A 22,141-nucleotide genomic window follows, 5' to 3' on the forward strand; every position below is an offset into this window, starting at 1 on the left:
TTCCAACACCACCACCACTCCTGGGGTCAGGGTTTCAACATATGCATTTGAGGGGACACAAGCGTTCAGCTCATAACAGTGTTAAATACATAATCGGTATTGTTTTCTTTAATATTTACATTCCCCAGAAATAGTCATTTCACGGAAAGGAAAGCAGATTAAAGGATGAACCAACTTGCCCTAAATAATAGCCAGGCAGCAGCAAGGAGGAATTCAGGCCGAGGACCCTGGGCCCTGTGGCCACCCAGATACCTGGGATGGAAACCCGTTCTCCCCCGGCTCCTCCCCACGCCCCTCCCAGTGATGTCAGCGTAGTTCCACTGACCTGTGGTGGGCAGTGCAGGAGGGGGTCTCACACTTGGTTCCTGGTGGTGCCCCCCCGACACAAGGCATCTTGCCCATGGGGTGTCCTCCTGTCATTTCAGAATCAGACATCTATGCTGAGATCCCCGACGAGACCCTGCGAAGATCAGGAGGTAGATCCCTGACCGCCCCCCACCCCATGTCAACCATCACCAGGGCCGTGGGAAGTGACATCTGGGGACACATATGACATCACAGGGGGACTTTCTTTCCTTCCTGTATCGTCTTCCACATGTGTCTCAGCCAGGGACACAGCTGAGTGAGGCACCTGTGATTTGAAAGCAGAGATCATGGTTTTTATCCCGTCACCATTGACCTTTGGTGTGTCTGTGGCGGAGGGGTGTGCTAAGTGCGTGGACATGGGACTCAGCTTTCCCAAGTCTGAGACAATGGAACCGTCTAGACTCCCTTTCCCAGCCTAGCCCCTGCTTCCTGGCCGAGGTGTTGGTGGGGGAGGTCTGGTCACACCTGGGCAGGAGGGGGCGGAGCCCAGTGTTAGAGCCTCTGGATACCCAGAATCCCAGGGATGTGGGCACTCAGCATCCCCAGGGACGTAGATTCTTGGATTCCCTGGGGGTGCCAACCAGTTTCTGTGCCCCAGGACTGTCTGCTTTATCACCTGTGCAGGCCCACAGTATGGCATCGCCCGGGAAGATGTGGTCCTGAATCGTATTCTCGGTGAAGGCTTTTTTGGGGAGGTCTATGAAGGTGTCTACACAAATCACGTGAGTTGGTGATACCCAAGTTCTGCTCTTCGGTAGACAGAGAAAGGAGCTCAGATACTCTAGTGCTGGGGGAGGGTGTGCCGTGGTGCATGGAGCTTCATGCATTTGGCCTTTGCAGCGTTTATGAAATACACAGGGAGTGATGAAAACAAGAGTCATTTCCCAGGAAGGCAGCAATAGCAGGCATCGGAAGAGACGCAACAGCTATGGGGCATGGGACAGGGCCCAGCAGTGGGGACTGACGCTTGTGGGAGAACGTGAAGGGGGAAACTCCATGTGAAGCCTTTGTGAGAAAGGGAAGGTGGGCTCCAAGGCCGCCAATGGGGATAGACAAGTCTGCCTTTGTGTTTCTTCTTCAACCAGGCCTGGGGAAAAGGCAAAATTGTAAAAACCAACAATAAAGAGAAAAAGACTTGGATGCCATGTCCGATGATGGCCTTGCATGTGACCTGCACACACCCGCTAACTTTGGGCAGGTCACTTGGACCCCCAGCCTCCGTGTCCTCACCTGGACAGCCAGCGCCTCAAGGGATCTGATCTTCAATGTTCCTCCAGTCCAAATGTACCCTGATCAGGAGGAAGGGGATATGGAGGAGAGGAGGGGAAGAGATAGGAAGTGCAGGCTTTGCAGAGACCCAGACGTCGCCTCTTTCCTGGGGACGCCGGGGTGGGGAGCTCTGGGTAGGACTGAGGATCCTGGACACACTGTCATTGCAGAAAGGGGAGGTGATCAACGTGGCTGTGAAGACCTGTAAGAAAGACTGCACTCTGGATAACAAGGAGAAGTTCATGAGTGAGGCAGGTAGGTGTCCCTGTGGAGACACCAGCATGGGGGCTGGAAAAAAGCCCAAGACTATGCAGACCGGGAGGTGGAAAGGGGTCGAAGCATCTGCAGTGGAGGTCGGGGAGACGGTGGACAGAGCTGACATGCACAGGGGGAACAGGTTGCACCTCTGGCTTTGGGTCCAGCCAGCAGAGTTTGATTCTTGCTTTGGACTTTGGAGGCACTGGAGCACCTATCCTTAACCCCTAACCCCTAGTCCCTAACCCCTAAACCAAACCCTTCACCCTAACCCTAATACCTAACCGCTAACCATAACACCTAACCAGAACCCTAACAGTTAACTCTACCCTAACCCTAAATCTAAACACTAGCCCAAACCTAACCCTAATCCCTAACCATAACCCTAAATGCTAACCCTAACCCCTAAACCTAATTCCAACCCCTAACCCTAAACCTAACTCCTAACCCTAACCTTCTCACTCCCACTTGCAGTGATCATGAGGAACCTGGACCACCCACACATCGTGAAGCTGATCGGCATCATCGAAGAGGAGCCCACCTGGATCATCATGGAACTGTACCCCTATGGGGAGGTGAGCTGGAGGGCCAAGGAGGACCCCTGTGATGATAGCTGGACTGCAGTGGAGCAACACCTGGGGAGGGGGTGGCCAGGGAGGATGCATTCAGAGCCAGGGGCCCTTAACTCCCGGCTGAAACAGCCCCAAGGCTGTTTGGAGAGGAAGTTGCCAGTTTCTGCTGCCATCCTGGGTGTGCCCTCCCCCACCCCCAGCTCCACCACGCCCAGGCCGGGCCAATCCTCAGGGCACCTTCCCTTTCCTGCAGCTGGGCCACTACCTGGAGCGAAACAAGAACATCCTGAAGGTGCTCACTCTTGTCCTGTACGCACTGCAGATCTGCAAGGCCATGGCCTACCTGGAGAGCATCAACTGTGTCCACAGGTGGGGCTGGGGAGGGGCCTGGAGAAGGTGGGGTCACGCACAGACCAGGGTTGAAGGCCTGGCTTTGGTCCCACTTAGGTGGGCTTGAGCACCTTCTTGGGACCCATGTCCTCCTCTAAAAGTACAACAGCCAGAGGTCCCACCCAGGATTGCTAGGAAAAGGCAATCTGAAATCAGGGGTGTCTGCCTGTAACTCAGTAGCCCGCATCCCTGTGGGTGCAGGAAATCACTTACCTGCTTGCCGCTCACTTGTTCTCTGGCATTTCCATTTGGTGGCACCCAGCCTAGCAGGAGAGACTGGGTTCTGGCAGCACTAGGACAATCCTGGGGTCCCAGGCCTTCCAGCCCAAGTGAGTGGCACTGCCCTGGTCCCTGACACCTCCAAGCTGCCAAGTCCAGTCTTCTGTCTGACTTTGGCGCTGGTCCCTTCTCCACCTGGCTTTGTCCCCTTCCCTGAAGGGAGGTTCCCATCATGGGGGATATAATCCTCTGGAGGAGACAGAGTTCAGTTCAGTTCAGTTGCTCAGTTGTGTCCAGCTCTTTGTGACCCCATGGACTGTAGCACACCAGGCTTCCCTATCCATCACCATCTCCTGCAGCTTGCTCAAACTCATGTCCATTGAGTCCATTGAGCCATCCAACCATCTCATCCTCTGCCATCCTCTTCTCCTGCTTTCCATCTTTCCCAGCATCAGGGTCTTTTCCAGTGAGTTAGTTCTTCACATCAGGTGGCCAAAGTATCAGTTTCATTTACAGCATCAGTCCTTCCAATTAATGTTCAGGACTGAATTCCTTTAGGATTGACTGATTTGATCTCCTTGCAGTCCAAGGGACTCTTAAGAGTCTTCTCCAACCCCACAGTTCAAAAGCATCAGTTCTTCAGTGCTCAACTCTCTTTATGGTCCAGTTCTCAGACCCATACATGACTACTGGAAAAACCACAGCTTTGACTAGATGGACCTTTGTTGGCAAAGTAATGTCTCTGCTTTTTAATATTCTGTCTAGGTTGGTCATAGCTTTTCTTTCAAGGAGCAAGCGTCTTTTAATTTCACGGCTGCAGTCACCACCTGCAGTGATTTTGTAGCCCAAGAAAACAGTCTGTCACTGTTTCCATTGTTTCCCCATCTATTTGCCATCAAGTGATAGAACTGGATGCCATGATCTTCATTTTTTGAATGTTCAGTTTTAAGCCAACTCTTTCACTTTCATCAAGAGGCTCTTTAGTTCTTCACTTTCTGCCATAAGGGTGATGTCATCTGCATAACTGAGGTTATTGATATTTCTCTCCGCAATCTTGATTCCAGCTTGTGCTTCATCCAGCCCAGCATTTTGCATAATATATTCTGCATATAATTTAAATAAGCAGGTGAAAATATACAGCCTTGACGTACTCCTTTCCCAATTTGGAACCAGTCCGTTGTTCCATGTTGGGTTCTAACTGTTGCTTCTTGACCTGTATACAGGTTTCTCAGGAGGCAGGTAAGGTGGTCTGGTATTCCCATCTCTTTTAAGAATTTTCCACAGTTTGTTGTGATCCACGCAGTCAAAGGTTTTGGTGTAGTCAACAAAGAAGTAGATGTTTTTCTGGAACTCTCTTGCTTTTTCTATGATCCAGCTCAAAGCCCTGGGGTGAACAGGTGAATTCTTCAGTCCAACGCCATCCCGCTCAGATATGGGGCCATGTGGGTGACACTATGTGCAGCGACGTTGGGGGATGGTAATATTCATCCCCTCATTCATTCACTCACTCGTGAATATTCATCCCCTCACTCATTCACTCACTCGTGCAGCAAACTGATGGAACTCTTCCTGTGGGCCTCCAGGCAGTGTCCTAAGTTCTGGGATTAAGTCACAATCAAAACCAACAGAAACAAACTTTTCCTTTTAAAGCTCATTTTCTAGCATCTTCTAGGGAGAATAATCATGGGGCAAAGCGATATAATAGATTTGCATCCTTGTGTGACGTTATTGTCAGGTTTTGAAGTCATCTTTTCAATAACAAAGACAAACAGTGGGGTGCAGAACCTGCCTAGGAGAAGCAAGAGATAGCCAGTTTGGGGTTAGAAGTGATGTGGGGATTCAAGATGACTGAGTCAGCGAGGGCTCCCAGGGTGGGGATGGAAGTGGGGGGGTACGAGCTCAGCTCTGGGCTGCGCCTCTCACCTGCCAGCTGCCACCTGTGTTCCTCCAGCTCCTGCCCCGCTCTCCTCTCCATACCAGGGGTTCCTGAGGACTCTGCGCCACGGCTCAGGAGCGTGTAGCCTTTAGGGGGTCCTGGCTCTCCCAGTGCCCCCTGGAAGTGAGCTATGAGCAGCTGTGGGGTCGCAGAACAAGGAGAGGTTAATTGTGATCAGGAAAGTGGTCGGGCTTCCTCCCTGAAGTGTCGGGAGGGTGACGGCATCCCCAGCAGAGGGGACAATACATGCAGTGACTGGAGCAAATACAGGGAACATAAGACAGGCTTGGAGGTGGAGATGTATGAGAAGGGATGGGTGATGGGGCTCAGCAGCAAGATGGAGGGAGGCAACCAGGGCATGCGAGCAGCACGGAGGAGCAGCCAAGGCTCCTGCCTGAGCCAAGTTCCAGCAAGATGAGTTGTGGGGCCAGGAAGGGCTGACCCACAGAAGCTGCTTGATTCTCCTCCGGAGGCTAGGGCCCTGAAGCTCTCTTCTCCTCTGCCTCTCTGTCCATCTGTCCATCTGTCTGTCCCCCTGAAGCATTATGAACCACCTCACCCTGGTCTTTGCCTCCTTCCAGAGACATCGCTGTCCGGAACATCCTGGTGGCCTCCCCTGAGTGTGTGAAGCTGGGGGACTTCGGCCTTTCCCGATACATTGAGGATGAGGAGTATTACAAAGGTGAGGTGGGGGTGTGTTACAGCTTTGTCCCCGGTCTCTGGAGAGTAAGCTGACTTTCTGGATAAGCCTGGATCATTCTTCTCTAAGAGCTCCCATAAACCTTTGGTCCACCCACAGCCTCTGTGACCCGTCTACCAATCAAATGGATGTCCCCCGAGTCCATCAACTTCCGCCGCTTCACGACCGCCAGCGATGTCTGGATGTTTGGTGAGCAGACTCTCCATAGGCCGTGGACAAGGGTTTGATTACCCCTCTGTGACTAGGATAACAGGGGGCACAAGAAGCAGGGGTCTGGACCCTCAGGTTCTGTTTTGCTGCCACCACTGAGGAGTCCCAGAGGTGGGGAGTCAGTGGTGGATTGGGGGTGACACGAGCTAAGGGCCAGTCTGCATTCATCTTCATGGAAAAGGCTCTTGATATGAGCATGAGCTCCCCCAAACAGCCCCAGGACTGAGGTGAGGCCACCCCGCAGGGGAGCCTCAAAGGCAGAACTGAGTTCCTCTCTGAGAAGAAGGTGCAGGGTGAGGAGAGAGGAAAACCAGGTGATGGACAGCCCCTTAAAAGGCACACAGCCGTGTAGATTCTCTGTCTCGGGTCTCCACAGCCTGCCCAGTACAATCTCATTATTCTTCTTCCCATTTTCCAGACAAGGAAACTGAGGCTCAGCAAGTCAGGGGCTTGCTCGTGATCACACAGGCAGCAAGTGTTGGCTTTAGGCTTCGTATGCCGGCTTTCTGATGGAGGCGTCACTCCCTCCTGGTGGTCCCGGTGAAGCTCCTTTGACCGTCCCCTTCTCCAGAACCCTAACAGCTCCATGTGGAAAGGGCCTGGGTGTGGGAGCTTAGTTCACTTACAATCATAGGCGATTGGTCCCTTACCAGACCACCACGTGGGCAGGACCCCTGGGATGCTATCTATAGAGGAGAGAGGGGAACTCAGGGTGGTCCCCAGCAGGCGCTGAGTGTTGACTACGCGGCTATCTCTGGGGAGGGTGGGCTGCCTCTCCAGGTTCGAGTCCCCTCAGCTCAGGCCCTGAGCCCTCTCCTCCCGCCTGCAGCTGTGTGCATGTGGGAAATCCTGAGCTTCGGAAAGCAGCCCTTCTTCTGGCTGGAGAACAAGGATGTCATTGGCGTGCTGGAGAAGGGGGACCGGCTGCCCAAGCCTGACCTCTGCCCGCCCATTCTCTACACCCTCATGACCCGCTGCTGGGACTACGACCCCAGTGAACGACCCCGCTTCAGCGAGCTCGTGTGCAGCCTCAGGTGAGCAAGGAGACGGGTGTGTGGGGGGGAGGACTGCAAGTCCAGGGCCCCCTGAGAGCACGTCTCCTTTTCAGCAGCGCACAGAGGTTTATAGCTGTGTGTACTCAGACATTAAGTCACGTCCAGCTCTTTGCGACCCCATGAACTATAGCCCACCAGGCTCTTCTGTCCATGGGATTTCCCAGGCAAGAATACTGGAGTGGGTAGCCATTCCCTTCTCCAGTGGATCTTTCTGACTCAGGGATCAAACCAGGGTCTCCTGCATTACAGAGAGATTCTTTACTATTGGGGGCCACATAAAAGTAGGTAGGGGGCTATATTTGGCCTGTGGGCCTGGTTTGCTGGCTCCTACTTTAAGGAACCCAATGCTTAATTAACATGAAATACTACAGCTTTAAACACTGTAGGCAACTTGTGGGCATTTTTTTTAGAAAATCATCCCCAGAAACTACTACATGGTACAGCACCACAGGAGAAGCTTGGGATCCCAGGTCCGGGCCATGGGAATCTTTGAAAACAATTTGCACAGTGTGAGAGCTGGGAGTTAAGTTTTACTGCTGGCAAAATGAGGACTGCAGCCTGGGAGACACCATTTCAGATAACTCTGAGAAACTGCTCGGAAGAGGCGAAGGGGGAGCCAGCTTATATGAAGTTTTGCAACAAAGGGCAGGTTGTCTGAACAGCAAACAATTATTGTTAATTAAAGAAAACCAGATACCCAAGTTAAGGAATTGAGTGCTTTTCCGTGTATGGGAAGATGCGAGAGTCTGGGTTCACTGGAATCATTCCTTTGATATGCATCTCAGCTCTCTGGAGCCAGTATCCTGTGTTTTCACATCCTGAGTTTCCTCAGGGCTGACCAGCTCACTATTCATGGTGGAGGCAATTGCTGATGACTGTGACATCCTTGTTTACTGATATGGCAGCAAATATTCATTTCTTGGAATGATACTGCATTTGTTTATAGGCAGGGCTCCATAAACAAGCCGTATCATGAATTTTGTATTGCACACAATAGAATGCATATAAATCTGAAAACAAGGTACAAAATATTATATATTTAGTAGTACTGTTTAGAGCTTCCCTGGTGGCTCAGATGATAAAGAATCCACCTGCAATGCAGGAGACCTGGGTTCGATCCCTGGGTTGGGAAGATCCCCTGGAGGAGGGCATGGCAACCCACTCCAGTATTCTTGCCTAGAGAATCCCCATGGACAGAGGAGCCTAGTGGGGGGGCTACAGTCCATGGGGTCGCAAAGAGCTGGACATGACTGAAAACTAAGCAGAGCACAGTGCTATTTAAAATGATTAAACAAGGCAACTTAAGTGATGCAGACAAACTTCAACACTGTGTGAAGTGGCCGTCTCCATTCCCAAGGGCCAGAACAGTGGCAGATGGGAGTGGAAGGTAGGACGCTTTTATAGGGTAAAGAATAAGGAACAAGGAAGAGATAATTAGAGAATGAATAGGGAATAGGAAACAACTGTAAAGCTGAATGGGCTTCCCTGGTGGCTGAGATGATAAAAAATCTGCCTGTAATGCAGGAGACCTGGGTTCAGTCCCTGGGTTGGGAAGATCCCCTGGAGGAGGACATGGCAACCCACTCCAGCGTTCTCCCCTGGAGGGTCTGCATGGACAAAGGCGTGTGACAGGCTGCAGTCCATGGGGCTGCAAAGAGCTGGATACGACTGACCAACTAAGCACATAAAGCTGAATTGGCATTTGGATTCATATTTGGGTTGGTTTGGGTTGGTACTTTGATTCTGATAAAGCATAGCATTTAGAAGGACGCAAAGGTTATCTGCATTTTGACCTGCTGATGCGACCCCTTGGGCAGGGGCAGCTCCATCTTGGGCCTAGAAATGTATTTCAGCAACACATGATCCCTGTCTGCAGACAATGCTTGGTACACTTGTGGATTCATGGACCCCTTGCCTTTATTCGAGTCCTTGGAGCTGTGTGATTCCCAGGTTGGGAACCACTATTGGATAAAAGAAAAAAAAAAAAGGCAAGAAGCGTGCATTCAGCTAACCTGGGAGGGGATCGATGGCCCTTTCCCATTAGCACATACCAGGAATGTGTGGGTACCCATTCCCATTAGCACATGCCAGGAATGAGTAGGTTGGGGCGGCTGCAGGGTCCACGGTACTGTGGCCTGTCTCCTAGGGATCTCCCCAGTGCCCTCTGCGAAGGACTTGGGAGTAGGATCCTGGCTGCAGTGGAGCACAGAGGGGAGCCCCCAGGAGTGTTTCTGACCTTGTTTCTGTCTCCTTATCTGACCTGACTTCCTGGCAGTGACATTTACCAGATGGAGAAGGACATCGCCTTAGAGCAGGAGAGGAACGCTCGCTACCGACCTCCCAAAATCTTAGAGCCCACAGCCTTCCAGGAACCCCCACCCAAGGTGAGCTTAGCCCTGAACTCATCGACCCCATCGGCCCCATGAATCACAGCAGAGCGGGGACCCTGTCCGGCCCCTCCCAGATCTGACTGTGCAGCTCCCCTCACAGTGGCGATCAGATGGGCCCCTGCGTCTTCTCAGCCATTCCACCCAACCATCCATCAGCCCTGAGGTCAGCCCCCATCAGTCACCTCGGCAGATGGAACCTGAGACAGCCAGGGAGCAGGCACCTTGTGGGGCTGCTGGATCAGGCAGTCACCCTGGAAACATTTCCCTCGGGAGACCAGCAGCACTTACCCTTTTGGTGTTTTTAGGGACAAATTAGATTCCCTTGAAGGTATGTGGTGGGGAGCCCTGAAGTCCAACCTCTGATGTCCATGGCATCTCTGGGTGCAGGAGCCAATGCCCTGCTGCCCCACTATTAGATGGGTGGGACCATGTCTGTAGAAGTCGGCTTGGGCTGCCATGCAAGATACTACAGGCTGGGCATCTTACACACAGACAGCGTGGAGGCTGGGAAGTCCAAGATCAAGGTGTCTGGTGAGGACTCTCTTCCTGGATGGCAGATGTGTCCTTCTCACATGTCCTCACATGGTGGGGAGAGTGAGCTCTGGTGTCTGTTATTGTTATTAATACAACTGCATGCTAAGTCGCTTCAGTCATGTCTGACTCTTTGCCACTCCATGGACTGTAGCCTGCAGGGATCCTCTGTCCATGAGATTCTCCAGGCAAGAATACCCCAGTGGGTTGCCATGGCCTCCTCTAGGGGATTTTCCCTACCCAGGGATTGAACCCACATCTCTTATTCTAATGTATAGGCAGGCGGGTTCTTTACCACCACCTGGGAAGTTCATTAATGCTACTACTAATAATAAGAATCATAGGAGTCCTACTCTTGTTACTTCATCTGATCCTAATTACCTCCCAAAGACCCCACCCCCAAACACCATCACCCTGGGAGTTAAGACTTCAACATATGAATGGGGTGGGTGGGGTGGGGTGGAGGGACAAACATTCAGTTCATAACAAAGCCCTGTGGGTGCTGGGCCTCTTTTCGAGGTCCCCCTGATCTGCTGTGCCCTGCACCTTCCTACATTCAGGCCCAGCTCAGGTTTCATCACCTCCGGGAAGTTGCTGTGGACACCTGGGCCTCCATGACCCACCTCTGGATGTCTGCAGCTCCCAATTACTGATTTGGCAAACTCTGCACATCCAGGGTTCACATACTGCAGAAGCCTAGCTTGAAGGATTTTGAGCATTACCTTGCTAGCTTGTGAAATGAGTGCAATTGTGTGATAGTTTGAGCATTCTTTGACACAGCCCTTCTTTGGGATTGGGATAGAAACTGATCTTTTCCAGTCCTATAGACACTGCTGAGTTTTCCAAATTTGCTGGCATATTGAGTGCGGCACTTTAACAGCATCATCTTTTAGGATTTGAAATAACTCAGCTGGAATTCCATCACCTCCACTAGTTTTGTTCATAGTAATGCTTCCTAAGCCATAGCTGACTTCACTCTCCAGGATGCCTGGCATATGCAGAGAGGCTACACAGAGACAGGTAATGCCTCCAGTTAGCAGTGACCTCCAGAAGGGCAGAGAAAACTGGCCTCTTAGTACCCTCGTATCACTCAGCAGCAATAAATGCACAGTCAGCAGACATGAATGATTTTAATGATTACTCTGTCCCTCGTCTTCATCATCCTGAACAAGCCTGACCCGACTCCTACCTGATATTCCCCTTGGTGAGCTGTGCTCCCTCAACAGGACAGCGGGACTGACTCATCTCCATGTTCTCTCTGCAGCCCAGCCGGCCCAAGTACAGACCCCCTCCACAAACCAACCTTCTGGCACCCAAGCTGCAGTTCCAGGTAAAGACGTAACTGGAGGGCTGGAGAAATGCAGGCCTCATCTCTGTCCTTCCTGAATTTCCATCCTCATGCCTCAGCAGAGCAGCAGTCCTAGCTGCTCAGGCAATGGAGACAGTTCTTCTTGAGTACCCAGAAAAGAACTCAAAGTGCCCAGAGATCAAAAGAATCTCATTGAACTTCTACCAGGTTGTCCTCAGTTAAGACGACTTCAACCCACATCTGTCTGTCCACAGTATTGGCTGCTGCGTGCGCCCGCCTACAGCTAATTCTGTACTCCTGGCCTCCCCAACCCTGAGCAGAGCCTCTGAAAAGGAATCCAGGCAGCTGGGGACCGTTGATGTCCCCCAGGGAATGGGGCTGCTCGCTGGGGCTCCCTGCAGGGGCCCTGCTGAGAACCTCAGTAGCTGGTGGAGAGAGAGCAGGGCTCCCCCTGTGCTCCCCGCCCCCACCTCCATGGTTACCAACCACAGGACCTGCCCACGCTGTCGGTCCCTCTCGAATGTCTCTGCCCTGTGTCTCTCTGTCGCATCTAAGTCAGAAGGAGCCAGGGGCCCCCTCTCTTTTCTTCCTTTCTATCCCTCAGCTCAGAGTCCCTCTTTAAAAAATGCAAACAGTGTCTTTTATTTGGTGCTCCTTCATTTGGTGTCCTGTGGTCAAGGAAATGCTCCAGAGTCAAAACAAGCCTAACCAGGAACAAAGAGACAAACCCTCTTCATACAAAAAAAAAGAAAAAGAAAACAAACCTCGAGGCAGAAGACAGGAGGGATATCCCTAGAAAGAAACATACCCCTTTGTGATGTTTAAAATAATGGGGTTGTTTGGGTTTTTTTTTTTAAGCTTTTTTTTTAATGTGAACCATTTTAAAAGTCTTTGTCGAATTTGTTACAGTATTGCTTCTGTTTTTATGTTTTGGTTTTTGGGCCATGAGGCATGTGGGATCTTAGCTCCCTGACCAGGGATTGAGCCCAAACCACCTGCATAGGAAGGTGAAGTCTTAACCACAGGACTGCCTGTGAAGTTCCAAAATAGTGGTTTTTAAAAATGTGTGTGTATATATATATATAGACTTCCCTGTGGGCTCAGTGGTAAAGAATCTGCCTGCAATTCAGGAGATATGTGTTTGATTCCTGGATCAGGAAGATCCCTGCAGGAGGAAATGGCAACCCACTCCAGTATTCTTGCTTGGGAAATCCCAAGGATAGAGGAGCCTGGTGGGCTACAGTCCATGGGGGTTACAAAAGGGTTAGACATGACTTAGTAACTAAACAACAACAACATATATATATATACACGCATATGTTTGTTTGTTTTAGTTGCTCAGCCATGTCCAGCTCTTTTGCATTCTGATGGACTGTAGCCTGCCAGGCTCCTCTGTCCTTGGGATTTCCCAGGCAAGAATACTAGAGTGAGTTGTCATTTCCTTCTCCAGGGGATCTTCCCAACCCCAGGATCGAACCCATGTCTCCTGCATTGTAGGCAAATTCTTTACCACTGAGCCATCAGGGAAGCCCATACACACACATACTTGTGGATGAACAGTATCTGTTAGTTTCTATCACAATGATGACTCTTCCCTGAAGAGTCCTGAAGGAGGAGATGTAGCCAATAGGTCAGTACCACACGTGGACCCACGGCATGCACAGCATCATGGGGAAGGCTGTTAGATGAAAGAACAGCCACCACGTCTGTGCTGACTTCTAGCCAAGAGCCCTGTATGTCGCTCCGCCACGTCTCCCAAACACTACCAGTGGAATGCCCACACTTTGTTCTTTGTAAGCTCCTGGAGCGCAAGTCCCGTTTCTCTCATGGAGCTCTTGTATCGTTTCTCTGTGCTCGTGTTCGTAGCAGCTAACCGTCCACCTTCTCGCCTTGTCCCCGTGCCTGTGCTCCTCTGCTTCTCCTGAATAGGTCCCTGAGGGCCTGTGTGCCAGTTCACCCACGCTCACCAGCCCTATGGAGTATCCATCTCCCGTAAACTCGCTGCACACCCCACCTCTCCACCGGCACAATGTCTTCAAGCGCCACAGCATGCGGGTAAGAGGACTCTGCATGCTGGGTCCCGGCCAAGACAAGGAGGCTGCTGGAGGGAGGTGCCTGGGATACTGGGAACCCTGCGCCCTCAGGCTCAGGAGGTGCCCTTCCTGCACCAGTCGGCCAGAGAGGGACTCTGTGCCTCCTGCACCTCTACAAGCAGCAGAGTTTGGGGGGCCAAGCCAGGCACTGCCCTTGAGACTCCAACTGGACCCAGACCTGCCCCATGCCTGCTCTGATGCTGTGGCAAAGATGTAAAACCACCCCCTTCCCTTAGCCCTGGCGATAGTGTGAAAGCTCCTGAGCGGAGGGCAGGGAAGCCTGACAGTGCCAGAAAGTAAAAGACCCTGGAGGTCTTGCCCGCTCTGCCCTTCCTGCTGCCTGATTGTTGTGATTGTTTGATTTCTCTTCAGTCAAAGGAAAGTCTGCCTTGTGGTTGCCACTCCTGCTGCTTTGCAAAAGTTGCTGCGATATGAGAACAAACTTGGGGGCTAGCATAGGGCTAAGCCACACCTTCCCTAGTCACTCTTTGTTGTCAACTACCAATGAAGCCATGAGTATTTCATTGTCCGTCGCTCAGTCACTCACTCATGTCTCCCTCTTTGCAACCACATGGACTGTAGCCCTCCAGGCTCCTCTGTCCATGGGAATTTTTCCCCTAGAATACTGGAGTAGGTTGCCATTTCCTCCTCCAGAGGATCTTCCCGACCCAGGGATCGAACCTGAGTCTCCTGCATTGGCAGGTGGATTCTTTACCACTCACTACCTGGGAACTAGCTTCTAATTGTCAGGTCTCCTTTTAAAAAAAAAGTGCACCTTTGCTTGTCCACTTGTTACTTGTCACCATCCATCTCCTCCTTCAATACAAGTGGCCCCCATGGTCAGTTGCCATGAGCATTTGATATAGTTTACTGAACTGAGTCTTGATATGTGATATAACAGACTGAAACCCTTATTACTTTAGCTCTAACTCTGTAACCATGCATTATATTTAAGACTCAGGTATATAGGACTCTAAAAATTGGGGGGGACTACATTTCTATTACAACAGATTTACAAAAATGTAGGAAAGTATGTTGAGATATCCTTGCTGTTTTTCTTAATTTAGTAAAGCTTTGAAATGATTAAGATAACTTAGAATTCAAGGCAGTGAGAGCTTAGTGGAATAAGTTTTCCCCTGACCTAGCTCATTTTTCTTTTTCACATTAGTTTAACCAATTTATGTCTTAGCATATACTCGATGATAATAAAACTGCATCTGTAAGCATGCAGTATCTTTTAAGGCAGTGCTCAACTTCTCTCTCCTGCCCTTAACTCTTTATTCATAATTAATTGGGTTTTAATTAAGTGAATTTGGCTTTAAATGTGCCCTTTCAGAAAGAAGGTGTTTCGCACATTTGAGGGCCGGCACTGCCTTTGTCTAACCCCTGATTCACCATAAGGACTTTGTTCCCTTCCATAAAGACAAACTGCAGCAGGAAAAAGGGCCTTTTGTGTCAGGGCTTTAGATGTACTTGCCACAGGAAAGCCTGCCTGAAAGAACATAATAAGCATTTCTTAAAATAAGCAAAAAAGAAAAAAGTTAAAAATATAAACTCCATTTTATGGTATGCATCAGAAACACTGAGAAAGCCTCTTCCAGGTAGAATGCTGAAAAGGTATAATAGACTCCCTGCAAAGCATTTGAAAGCATTTAACGAAAATCAGAGATGGTTGTCCCACAAAAACAACTTTTCTAGTGACTACTTTATTGCCTGACTCATCTGAGAATCTGTGGGATTCAATTCCAGAGTCAGGAATGCAGCAGTCTCCCTCTTGAAGACCTCACAATTGAGGTTTAAAATAACAGTTCAGTAAACAGCACCTTTTTTTTAAGGGACACTTTGCCGGGCGCTGTCCTAGGTGCTGAAAGGAGACGGAACAGGGCAGATGGTTGCCTATAATGTAAACCAGAGCCAAAGTGCAGCAGAAGTTCAGAGAGTAAAACAACTCTTTCCAGCTGCTTTTTTTTTTTTTTTTTTTTGCAGTTGGGCCTCAATGGGAAGGGAAAATTAGAAAGATCCCAGGGGATGAGGAAGGCAGAAGCATGAGTTGGAGCCAGATTGAATGATGGGAAACCTTAGGATGAGTGCAGGAGCTGTTTAGTTACAATGGAAATAGGCCTGGCAGGATGAAGAGTCAATTCCTGGAAAGGGTCACAGCTTATCAGAGTCTTTTTAAAACACCCCAAGGGTCTAATTCCTCTTAAAAATGACCAGCAATGTAAGCATTCATCGCCTGATTAAGAATTCTTGAAGTATACTTTGGACAGTAAGACCTAAAGAGATCCAATTTTTTAAAAAATCTCACTTACTTCTTGAGTTTTATTAGAAAATTGGAAGACATAGGAATACATCCACCAATACATGTTAAAATATTTGGTCAGATGGTGATCAAGCCTGGGGCATACTAGACATTTGAGTGGTAGGAATCTTCTTTGACAATTGCAAAACAGCAAAGTGTTTTCTTGAGTCTGGAAACTCCTCCTGTCAGTATCTACTCTAGTCTTCCTCCGTCCATACATTTTCCTTACCTGGAGATTCCTAATGCTATATTCAGAACGTTGGACACTTAGTTCCTATTTGTCATGATTCGTCAATAGCCTGATATAGAGATACCATTGTGTTTGCACATGCTGGCATTTAACTGAGGATATTTACAGCCTTAAACTCCTTTCATCTGGGGGGCATAAGCCTTTACGAAGTAAATCTTACGTATTTTATCAATCCTATGATGATAAAATAGTCTCGTGTTTTGAAATTTGCTTTTAGTTTTTAATTGGGATAGGTATAGTTGCTTTACAATGTTGTACAATGAGGTGAATCAGCTATGGTATACATATATCCCCCCCTTCTCGACCCTCCCCACCCCATCCCACCCCCCTAGGTCATCACAGAGCACTGAACTAGGCTGCCTGCTCTGCATAGCAGCTTCCCACTAGTTATGTGTTTCTGACATGGCAGCGCACGTACGTCAGTCCCCACCTCCCAACTCATCCCACCCTCCTCCCCACACCATGTCCACAAATCAGTCTAAAATAAGGTCTAACTCAGTAAGTCAGCTCTGGGTGGACATTTGGTAATGTGTGGAGGCATTTTTGTTACAACAGGGGAGGTGCTAGAGGCTTCTAGTGAGTCGGGTTGCTGTAAGCATCCTACAGGTTACAGGAAATCTCTCCCCAATAAGGAATCATCTGGCCCCAATGCTAGGGCTGAGAAGCCCCAATCTGCAATTGGTTCCACAGCCTCATGAAAACAGGAAGGACGCTGTGTCTTTAACCATCACTGCCCTCCCAGCACCCAGCCCTGTCCCTGCCACATAGCAGTTGCTCAATAAACAGTCGTTGACTAGCGTAATGAACAAGGGCTATTTCAGCAAGACATCTTATGAGGAGGAGTATTGTTAGAAATTGAGAGCAGTTATTGTAGCTGACAGCCTAGGAAAAACACACCAGTGTCACTATTTTCAAACTGTGCTGTTTAGAGACTTTAGAGGGGATAATCTTTTTTAGAGGCTTGGCAGAGATTACGGCTTGTTAAAGTAGACTGAGAATCATTTTTAGCATTTTATGTAAGTGACTTGTATGTAAACGGGCCAGTTCAAAGAAAGGGATCTGAGCAGCTTGCGGACCTCAACATCATAGAAAGGTCACCTGCCCCCAGCAAAGGTCACCCCAGGCTTTACACAATCAAAAGAATGTTGGTAACACTCATATGTCCAGGAGACCCAGGTAATCTTGTGCAGCAGAAAAAAGCAAGCCAGTTTAAAGGGACTGAGCAGATATTTATATAAATGAACCCTGGGGAAGATTGAGGGAAGAGAAATAATAGGAAAGGGGAACATGCCGGGAGAAATAACAGGGAGAACTATGAATAGGTCCAAAGCCCCACAAATGAGTTGAAACGGGGTTAGATTACTGAAACTCAGGAGAGGAACCACTTATTGCATATCCATACATCCTTATTTCTTTAAATTTTGTGCTTCACTTTATCTCTTAGCTTATGCATCTCTTTTAACTTTTGGTGACATAACCCAGGCTAGTTTCTTAATCAAGAGAATTATGCAGAAAGATTCTTTACTTTTTGAGCCACAGAAAGTGAAAGTGAAAGTGAAGTTGCTCAGTCGTGTCCGACTCTGCGACCCCATGGACTGTAGCCTACCAGGCTCCTCCATCCATGGAATTTTCCAGGCAAGACTACTGGAGTAGGTTGCCATTTCCTTCTCCAGAAGATCGTCCCGACCAAGGGATCAAACCCCATTCCCCCGCATTGCAGGCAGATGCTTTCCTGTCTGAGCCATCCATAACTAGGATGGGGAAGCCCAAATAATGAGTATCTTCTGATAAAAAAGGCGATCAGATGGGTGCACACTCTTGCTCCGTCTCTCAGGCTCCATCCTTCAGTGGACAGCTTTGGGGGACCACACACCACTGCTCCTTGAAGCTTCCATACCTGCCATCTCGGTTTTAGGTGACGCTAAGCACGCAAGGCCTCCCAGAGGGCTGGTTTTGCAATCCTAAGTGCAAATTCAGTGACAGCATCCATGACACATGCCAACTGAGAAAATGATATTAGGACAGTCACTTGAAAATAAAATGGTACTAAGGGATCACATGACGATTTGAAACCAGTGCCTGTTAAACTCTATGTCCTGGGATTCAGCACTTCACAAACACACTGCATGTGATTGGGGCTGATGGAGCCAACAGTAATAACCATCTGCATAGATGGCTGCAGATCTGAGGCCGGTGAGGCCAAGGCGTGTGGCTCCCACAAGGCTCTCCAGAGGACTGTCCTCCCTGGGTGCGGAGACTGGGCTGACTGTGTCCTCTGCCATCTCCCCCGCTGTGCTCCCAGGAGGAGGACTTTGTCCGGCCCAGTAGCCGGGAGGAGGCCCAGCAGCTGTGGGAGGCGGAGAGGCTCAAGATGCGGCAACTCCTGGACAAGCAGCAGAAGCAGATGGTGGAAGATTACCAGTGGCTGAGGCAGGAGGAGAAAGCCCTGGTGAGGAGAAAGCCCAGCCAGGGGAGGGAGAGGACATGCCCCAACACCTCTGCTGGACACCTTCTTTTTTTAAATAATTTTACTTATTTTTTCATTTTTGGCTGTGCTGGGTCTTCGTTTCTGCACGCCGGCTTTTCTCTAGTTGTAGCAAGCTACTCTACAGTTGCGATGCCCGATCTTCTCGTGGCAGTGGCTTCTCTTGTTGCAGAGCACAGGCTTTTGGGAGCTTGGGCTTCAGTAGTTGCGGCTCACAGGCTCTAGAGCACAAGCTCAGTAGTTGTGGTGCATGGGTTTAGTCGCTCTGCAGCATGTGGAATCCTCCAAGACCAGGCATCAAACCGGTCTCTCCAGCATTGGCAGGTGGACTGTCTACCGCTGAGCCAGCGGGGAAGCCCCTGAACACGTTCTGATAACCATGCTCCCCGGGGAGAGATCCATGCCATCTTGTCCCCTTTCGCTCCCCACCTGGCTGGAATGAACTGCTCTCCAGGCATCCTTGGAGTTTTTGGTTATAGAATCCTAAGTCCTCTGATTTGTTTTCCCCCTCTGCAGGACCCAATGGTTTACATGAACGACAAGTCCCCGCTGGTGAGTCGCCGGGAGAGCACTCCATCCGGAGGGAGGGCTTTTAGGGTAGTTAGTGGGACCTCCGACTCCACACCTGCCCACCTCGCCCTCTCTGCCTCTCACCACGAGAGCACCTTTTTCCACTTCACTCTGATCTTGGAGTCTCCTCGCTGAGCTCACACTTGATCTGCACTCTTAACACCGCCCCGCTCCGGCACAGGCGCCCCCTACCCCAGTCACTTTGGGTCACGGAGTCCCCAGGACCCCTGCAGCTATGATCTCCAAACCTCTGAAGAGACACTCAAGAGGGACGGGAACAAGCTAAGGGGGGACGTGGGTGGCCCCCAGGGCTGCACCAGTGACCTCTTCTCTTTCCTTCCTTCCAGACCCCAGAGAAGGAGGCCGGCTACAGTAAGTGTGAGCACCCTTCCTCTCAGCGGGAATGTCCCCGGGGGTGGCATCCTGTGTGCAGCCGCCTCCCCTGCCCCTTGCAGAGAGCAAAGGGAGTGTATTTGCCATAGAAAGAATCATCTGCCCTGAGTTCAGAGTGTGCAGAGAGGCCCAGTTTGGGAGTCGATATACACCACCTCCTATCCTCCACCTCCACCCCTGCTCCGACGGCTGCCCCCACCCCTCTCGCGGCATGGCTCCTGTCCCCACCTCTCTGCTGCTGCATTTATTTGGAGGACTTGGTGATCCTTCCTGTCTCCCACCCACTCTGTCAGAAGCTCTAAAGCAGCGCCATGACATCTCTCCCAAGTGACTTCTCCCTAGGCCCCAGGAAAGGAAGAAAGAAAGAGGGCGGGGCCATCTGAAGGAAGCAAGAAGGGGGCGGGGCCAACTGACTTTCCCACCCACCCCTGTGCGACCCCAGAGTCTTTCCAGGAGCCTCCTTGAAAGGCAGGGAGGGAGTGGTACCCACTAGGATCGTTGGCCTTTCCCAATTAACAGAAATTGACTAGAGGCCTGAATTCAAGCAAACTTTATTGGGGCTCCTGCGCCACAGGCTGCAGGAGGAAGTGAAAACAACAGGCTACCTTGCTTGCTCCCAGAGGCAGCGGGGAGTTCATTCCTTCTATGGGGTGAGGACAGGGGTGGATCAGGGGTCATGCAGGAGGGGTGGCTTAGGTGGTTTGCCCACCCCTCTGTGATGGTGCGTGCCGGGGGTGGTGCAGCAGTACCCTGCTTTTGCTCCCAACACCCAGGTTTTTGCTCCTGGCTCTTCAGAAATGGTTCTTGGGTGTTATTTGGAGTTTCTTTTTTGTCTTTTTTTGTATCTTTCGGTCCAGAATTTGCCCCAACTGTGGCATGCACACGGCTATTTTTAGTCCCATATTGTTTCTTTGTATTGTCCTGGTGCAGACTTTGCTGCAAAGGTTCCCAGGTCCCAGTCCTGAAGTGAGCCAGGCTCTTCATCACCATCCTAGGGGGATGGGGCTGATGATGATGGTGATGGTGACCATGGCAGCCACCAAAGACAATGACAAGCACTGGCCCAAGTTGCTTTAAAATGTCAGTTTAAACCCCACAGCAGTCCTTCCTATGCAATAGGTACAATGTATCATGATGCCCATTTTACAAAGGACATGAAACATACACAGGAAGAGCAAGTGACTTTCCCAAAGTCACACAGCTAGTGATTAGCAGGGCCCAGGTTTGATCCCAGGCATCTGGCTCCTGCAGGGCCCGTCTAAGCGAATGCTCCTACTTGACAGATGACACTTAAGGCCCGGGGCCTGTCAGTGAGCTGCCCTAGTCTCACCCCACGCTGGGGGAAGAGTGGAAAGTGGAATCAGGTCTTCTGACTGCTACTCCAAGCAGTCCCATGTGGCCTGTGTGTCTTTGTTCATCCGAGTGTCCAGAGAACAGCATGCTTCTAGCAGTTCACTTCCTTGACCCCCAGATGGACAAAGCAGACAATAGGGAAGCTTCACAAATCTACCACATCGGCGGCTGTTGCACCCGCTGGGTGAGGCTCCAGGGTCACCTGCTGCCTTCAGAGCAGGTTTCTTTCTCATGACAGTCAAGGTCAGCGTCTCAGGGCCCGGTGTGCTGGAACACCCACTGCCATCACTCCATCTCCACCGGGACTTTGGCTTTTTCTGTCTTTGAAATGGACTGTAGTGCCTGTCCCTGCGTACAGAAGACTAGGGAGACCAGAGGTTACTTTCCATTGTCCTGGGTTTCAGGTCCCGTTTCCCTGGGGTCTCCTGGTAGTAGTGGAGAAGAGCTGGGCTTGGTCATCAGCACCTGTGAAGGGAGGGGTCAGGGTGCTGAGGACATCCCCTACTCATTGTCCCTTCCCTTTGCAGCGGAGTTCACAGCCCCCCCACAGAAACCACCACGGCTCGGTGCACAGGTATGTGCTGGCTCTGCTGAAGCTGGTAATGGATTGGAATCAGGGCCCCACAAGACTGAGGGCCTGGACTGCAAAGACTGCAGAGGCCCACAGAAAGAATCCAGTCCTGTATCCTCGTTATATAGCTGAGGCCCAGAGAGGCCAAGTGTCTTGTCTAAAGCCACACAACTAATTCATTAAAAAAAAAAAAAAAGCAAGGGGAAGACCAGCCCCCTCCGTGACCTGGAGGAAAGCTCTCCTGTCCCAAGGAGCAGGAGGTGTGAACCCCCACTGGCTCCCTGCACCCCCGTGTTCTGGGGCAGCTGCTGCTTTCTTCACTCTGGAGCAGCAGTTCTCAGCCTTGGCAGCCCATGAGAATCCTCTGAGAGCTTTGACACTGCCTGACCCCCACGCCCAGCTGATGGTTTGGTTGCTTTGCTCTGAGGCTGGCCACCAGCACTTTTTAAAGATACCCAGGCAGACTCTCACATAAGAACCATTGCCCCAGAAGCAGAAGGGAAGGTGGCCCTCCCCCAGGACCAGGCACTATTATTTCAGAGAAACGTCTTGGTGGCTGAGTTGGCACCACTAGTACATGCCCAGGAAAGAATGGTGTGTCCCTCTGACGTGCCACCCTCCCCTCCGGCCACCTGCTTCTCCTCCTCCTCTCCCCACCACAGTCCATCCAGCCCACAGCCAACCTGGATCGGACCGACGACCTGGTGTACCTCAATGTCATGGAGCTGGTGCGGGCCGTGCTGGATCTCAAGAATGAGCTCTGCCAGCTGCCTCCCGAGGGCTACGTGGTGGTGGTGAAGGTGAGAGCCGGGGAGGAGCCGTGGATTTGGGGGATGGAGGCCACTCAGCCCATCCCTGGAAGCACGTGGGAGGGGCTGAGCTTCCCAGTCTGCCCGATTAGACCCCATTAGAGCAAGGTTGT

General features: G+C 50.7%; 1 protein-coding gene across 4 annotated transcripts in view; it reads left to right on the forward strand.

Annotated features, from left to right (window-relative positions):
- The window catches only part of PTK2B (protein tyrosine kinase 2 beta), a 135,187-nt gene that overhangs the window by 109,623 nt on the left and 3,423 nt on the right, over positions 1 to 22,141 (forward strand). For 3 of the 4 annotated variants that reach the window (XM_065946666.1, XM_065946669.1, XM_065946667.1), the window contains 16 exons: positions 426 to 476; positions 991 to 1,088; positions 1,806 to 1,890; positions 2,365 to 2,465; positions 2,716 to 2,831; positions 5,589 to 5,689; positions 5,807 to 5,896; positions 6,747 to 6,951; positions 9,248 to 9,356; positions 11,158 to 11,223; positions 13,132 to 13,257; positions 18,150 to 18,296; positions 18,849 to 18,884; positions 19,250 to 19,274; positions 21,176 to 21,222; positions 21,882 to 22,019. In XM_065946666.1, the coding sequence (XP_065802738.1) occupies positions 426 to 476; positions 991 to 1,088; positions 1,806 to 1,890; positions 2,365 to 2,465; positions 2,716 to 2,831; positions 5,589 to 5,689; positions 5,807 to 5,896; positions 6,747 to 6,951; positions 9,248 to 9,356; positions 11,158 to 11,223; positions 13,132 to 13,257; positions 18,150 to 18,296; positions 18,849 to 18,884; positions 19,250 to 19,274; positions 21,176 to 21,222; positions 21,882 to 22,019 (1,541 nt within the window). The remainder of the gene's footprint in view (positions 1 to 425; positions 477 to 990; positions 1,089 to 1,805; positions 1,891 to 2,364; positions 2,466 to 2,715; positions 2,832 to 5,588; positions 5,690 to 5,806; positions 5,897 to 6,746; positions 6,952 to 9,247; positions 9,357 to 11,157; positions 11,224 to 13,131; positions 13,258 to 18,149; positions 18,297 to 18,848; positions 18,885 to 19,249; positions 19,275 to 21,175; positions 21,223 to 21,881; positions 22,020 to 22,141) is intronic. The other variant, XM_065946668.1, reaches the window with a different exon arrangement.

This window comes from Muntiacus reevesi, chromosome 10, assembly GCF_963930625.1.
Source record: "Muntiacus reevesi chromosome 10, mMunRee1.1, whole genome shotgun sequence".
NCBI classification, from domain to species: domain Eukaryota; kingdom Metazoa; phylum Chordata; class Mammalia; order Artiodactyla; family Cervidae; genus Muntiacus; species Muntiacus reevesi.